The following is a 5,237-nucleotide window of genomic DNA, read 5'->3' as shown; positions in this document are numbered from 1 at the left end:
AAGGCTAGAAACCAGCAGGAAAGAGGCCAACGGATATGTCTATGTGCGGTTAAAAATTTCTGTCATTAAACATCATTGAAAAGAAAGTGAAAATTATAAGTTGGGAAAAATATTTGAAGCATGAGAGAAAAATGGAAATAACACCCTTAATATATAAACAGCTCTTAAAAATAAATTAAAAAAAGACATACGCCCCAAAAGAAAAATGGGCAAAGACGGGAAGTTTACAAAAAAATATGCACGTGGCCCAAAATCTGTCAGAAATGTAATGCTGTCCACACAACTTAAAACAACAAAGTCAGGAGCAAAGATCAGAATGGCAAGGATCGAAAGGAACTTTGGCCAAAAAAAAATCAAAAGTGAATCTGATCAAGTTTCTGGATCAACTACCAATTTTTAGGAAATGCAGAGGTAAGAGGGGCGGGTGGAACGTGGGAGATGCCACGAGCGAGACTCGACGGACAAACTGGCTTCCTGAAAACACACGGCAAGGGGACAGGACGGGAAGCGGGAGACGGGCCAGGTCGACCAGTCAGGTACATGGACCTCACCTGAGCCCCGATCCAAGTAAGTCGTAAAAACAAAACAAAATACAAGCAATCATTTATGAAACTGATGAAGCGTGTACAAATGTGATCAGACACTAGAGATTTCATAATACAAAAAATTTTTGTAACTTTGGTTTGAGGAACGATAATCGTATTGTGATTATGCTTTTAAAATGTCTCTTTGGGACAGCGCAGGGGACGTGATGTCGGTCTCCACAGTTAGACGCCACAGCGAAAACCCAGGGGAAGAGGAAAAACTTCATTTTAATATCAAACGGGTCTTGTGTGGTAATGTCAGTGAGAGAATCACACGGAACAGAATGGATACTAGCTTTCAGTCAAATTCAGTTGAAGATCATAGAGCATTTTAAGTACAAAAATAAGTCTTTTCGCTAGAAAAGAATCCATAGGCAGCCCTGGATAACCCACAAGACCACGGGAAGGGGAACGGTGGGGCGACATCTGGGTACGGCTCCAAAAGCCCCAGGGGTCTCAACCTCCAGGAAGTCCGACACCACGTCTTTTAAACTTTTCAGCGATGCGAATGATCCCCTTCTCGGCCAAGACGCAGCGGGAGGCGGTGCGGGGGGCGCCAGCACCCTGCAGGCTCCGCAAGGGACTGGGGCCTTCTGGCTCGAGCGCGGAGGATGCTGGGTTACCTGAACGAGGGGACGGGTGGACGCCCACGGCCATCGTGAGAGATGGACATTCGCCGTCAAATGGAGGTTCGAAACCAAAGTTGAAATCCTCCTGGACCAACATGCATCTTCTAACGACTCTCGGTGTGGTTAAAATGTCCCTGGAATGACAAAACAGCACACGTGGGAGTCACTTTCCGTCGGCTGGATCCGGCCACCGTGGCCGAGCGCTCACCGACACAGCCCTGCGCCTCAGGTGGCTGGGCACCCCTGTGAGTGAGGCTGCTCCCTGGGGCCAGCGCAGTTACGGGGTGCACGGGGCGCGCTCGCTCCCCCAGCGCCCCAGCGACGCGGGCTCCGCAGTAAGGTAACCTCACGGTTTCCTGGTGCGCGTCACAGCTGTTCACACTATACTGTAGTCTGTGAAGTGTGCGATGATGGCATTATGTCTAGAAAATAATGCATACACCGTAATTAAAAAATGCTTTATTGATAAAAACTGCTAACCATTATCTGAGCCTTCGGCGGGTCATCATCTTTTGCTAGTGGAGCGTCTGGCCTTCCATTTGTTAAAAACAAACGCAACGTCTGCGAAGCATCATAAAGCTAAGCAATACAACGAGGTATGCCTGCAAATATAAAAACGTTATAATTGAGACATTTAAAGCACTTCCTCTAGCGGCTATGACACAGAATGTTCTCAATAAATGTTATTTCTTTTCTTGGCTATGAGCGAAAAAATGAAAATACCGTCCAGATGCTATGAAACGGAACTTAGTGGTGATGATAACTCCTGAACCAGGATTCAGCACAGGAGCAGCGCGGCGGCGCCTCTCGGGGGTAGGATGTGGAAGGACAGGGTTTCGGCACCATCCCCAGGGCCTGCTGCCTGCCCCGCCTCCGCCCCGTGTCCTGGAGCAGGCCACGAGACTCCTCACCCTCACCCACAGAAATAACTACGGGAGCCAGATGGCTGATGCAGAAGGTGGCCAGACGCTGTGCCACCGTGAAATGAGAGGTCTCGTCCAGAATTTAGAAACCCTTTGTCACAGTTGGCCATTATACTGGAGAAGAACAGCGTGGCTCCGCGACCCACTGGCAGAGGCCATCAGGGCAGCCCCGCTCCCCATGACTGCACCATGGTGGCTGGGCATCCTGGGCCAGCTGAGGCCAGGAAGGGCAGGGTGGGCCAGCGGCGGGGAGAACAGAGTCCACTTGACGACAGCGCCCCTCTCCTGGAAGGTAGGTGCTGCCCTGCGACACGCGACCTAACAGGAGGGCCTCAGGCCTCACTGACAGCACGGGAAGCGGCCCCCAAGCTCATCTCAGCTCAGGGGCCCACTCCATATGGGTGACTCATTCAGGCGACGGGAACGATCCTGCGGGGCCAAGCCGACCCACTGAGGGGCAGGGGAAGGCCTGACACAGGGAGCGGTGTCCCAGGACGAGGGCGCCCCGGGCTGTGAGAACAGCATGAGGCTGGAGCGTTCCTGGGCCGGAGAAGCCGTCCGTCCGTGATGATGGCGCACATGGGGGGCACTGGGGGACCTGTCTGTGGAGTCAGGCTGTGCCTCGCCCGTGGAAGGCCCTCCAGCGTGATGACTCGGGGCTGCACGTCCTCACGGGGCCTGTGCTTCCCACAGCCTCGGACGCACATGCGTGACAGGTGCCTCTTTCCCGGAGGGCATTTTACGCACGCGACAGCAGGGTCTCCAATAGCCTGACGCACGCCGAGTCTCCAGAGTGGGGAATAGGTGCGTTTCTCAAACGCTTTCCTCACAAGATCCTCGGCAGCAGGACCCTGGGGTGGGGGTTGCAGAGGCAAGTCGGGAGGCTCCCAGCCACTCCCGTCACCGAGGGGCCCCCGTCTCCTCGCGGGCCCCTCTCTGCGCACAGCCCGACACTTCCTCTCTCTCTCCCTGTGATGATTCCCTCGAAGATGCTGACTGCAACTCGCGAGCCTTTCCGAAATGCCCCATTCACTAAAAACGTCCTGCCTGAGCTCTCCCTCGCCCGTCTGGGGGGCTGGCAGGAACGGCGAGGCACACGGGTACACATCTCACAAGCCGAGCAAGCGTCAAAAACCACAGCATCCTGACAGCAGAGAGAGGAGACACCTCAGGACAGGGTCCCCGATGAGCTCGACAGCTGACGTCTCATCGGAAAGACAGGGTCGGGAGGTGGTGAGATGACCCCGTTGGACAGACCGTCGATCGGGAATTCTATAGCCAACAAAGCCAGCCTTCGAAACTGGGAGATCAGGCCTCCCCAGAGAAACAAAGGGACAGACCCTGTCCCTGGCAGGTCTGCCCTCCAGGAGGTACCAAAGAGGCTCTTCAGGTTGGAATTAAAGACCAGACAGCAACTCAAATCCACATGAAGAAACGAAACGAAGTGAATGGGATTTTTTTCTAATTAATTATTACCAATGAATGAGGTTCTCTTTTCACATTCCGTTTTATGCTCAACGACCTCGATGAATATTAGGTCTAGGAGTTTACCTTTACATTTCTTGGGTTTTCTATGTAGATAATTATATCATCTGGAAGTAATTTAGTTTTTTTCCCCAATTCTACACCTATTGTTGCTTTATTCTTATTGTGTTAGCTAGTACACTAGCACACTAAGCAGAAGTGGTGACAGCAAGCAGACTCGTCTTTTCTTCATCAGCAGAAACGCTTCCACTAAGTATGATGTCCCCTAACCCTTGTCAATCCTGACATTTCCGGTTTGCTAGGCTTTTGTCATGAATGGGATTTGCAGGTGACTGAACACGGTTTCTACATCTACTAAGATGATCCTTTGTTCTTTCTCTTTTGATGGGAAGAAGCCATCCGGGTGTTCCTTCGTGTAGGATTTATCCTTAACCTGTAAAACCACCTGGGATGGTCCAGCTGTGTCCCACATAGGCAGCCCACGTGCACGCACAGGTGCGGTCCCCTTAGTATTTTGAAGATGTTCCTCCAAGGACTTCTAGTGGCGACTATTACTGATAAGCGGCCTGTTGCCAGTTAAATGGCTGGTCCTTCGTGGATAATCGGTCACTGCTCTCCGGCAGCTCTTCAGTCTGTTTCACTACAATGGACGTGTGGCTGCACGGCGCCCGGGACGCACCACAGTGCCCCAGGCGCACGAAAACGTGCAGACAGCAGTATAAGCAACAGTTACGACCAGCACACGGCTTAAGAGGTAAAACATGAGCTGGAAGTGACAGGCCCTCTCTCCCTCAGCAGACGAAAGCCTCGCCCTGAACTGGACGCTTATCGCTCTCAGGAATGCTAGCCTTTCATTTCACGGGCATCGATATTTCACTTTTAAGATTGCGCCTGGATGGGATGGTTCTATACATATCCTTATGTAGTTTTTTTAAGTCGATTCATTTTCATTGCCGTGTATAATATTCCATTGAATAAATGTACCCCATTTATGTATCCATTCTCCTATTAATGGGCAACCTATTTCGGTTGATCCTGGGTCTGCGAAGCACACCATGCCGCAGCGATTACTTTGCACACGTTTCCTTGGACACCTGTTGGGTATACACCTGCGACTGAAACACCTAGGTCGCAGGGAACACCCGCCATCACCATTACGAGGTACTTGCCCTCCCCGTCACTGTGCAGCGGACACGCCTCCAACGAAGTGGACGGACCCCAGCTCTGCGCCCTCACCCACACTATCAGCGGACGTTTGACTTTTGCTAATTTGGTTCTTTAATTTGCACGCCTTTAATTACCTTGAGGTTAAACATCTGCTTGTATTTACTGACTAATTGGGTTTCCTCTTCGCTTGCCAATTCATATGCTCTGCCCATTTATCTGTTACTTTCTATTCTGTGTGTTGCAAATGCCTTCCCCGCTTTATGACACATTCTTAGATAGCGAAGGGGCATTCGACATGCAACACCTTGATGCGCACAAATGTATGAAAATAAACCCATGGGTTCATCACATTTATAAATCCAGCTTACTTCATAAGTATATTCGCCCATATTCTCTACCAAAAGGTTTAACTTGATTTTTTTAATTTGCTAAAGGTTCTTATCCTTTCC

At 50.8% G+C, this 5,237-nt stretch overlaps 1 protein-coding gene across 6 annotated transcripts in view; it reads right to left on the bottom strand.

The window, feature by feature from the left end:
• Positions 1-591: 591 nt before the first annotated feature.
• Positions 592-5,237, bottom strand: part of CUNH10orf143 (chromosome unknown C10orf143 homolog) — a 24,129-nt gene continuing 19,483 nt past the window's right edge. For 5 of the 6 annotated variants that reach the window (XR_003046616.1, XM_025047557.1, XM_015590195.2 and 2 more), the window contains one exon: positions 592-1,347. Coding sequence is in view for 1 of the 6 variants with exons in the window: in XM_015590195.2 (XP_015445681.1) it covers positions 1,318-1,347 (30 nt within the window). In the remaining 5 variants the exon portion in view is untranslated. Of the gene's footprint in view, positions 1,348-1,693; positions 1,816-5,237 lie in introns of all 6 variants that reach the window. The other variant, XR_003046615.1, reaches the window with a different exon arrangement.

The sequence above is a fragment of the Pteropus alecto genome, unplaced genomic scaffold (genome assembly GCF_000325575.1).
Source record: "Pteropus alecto unplaced genomic scaffold, ASM32557v1 scaffold74, whole genome shotgun sequence".
NCBI lineage: Eukaryota > Metazoa > Chordata > Mammalia > Chiroptera > Pteropodidae > Pteropus > Pteropus alecto.
This window is presented reverse-complemented; position numbering and strand designations above follow the sequence as displayed.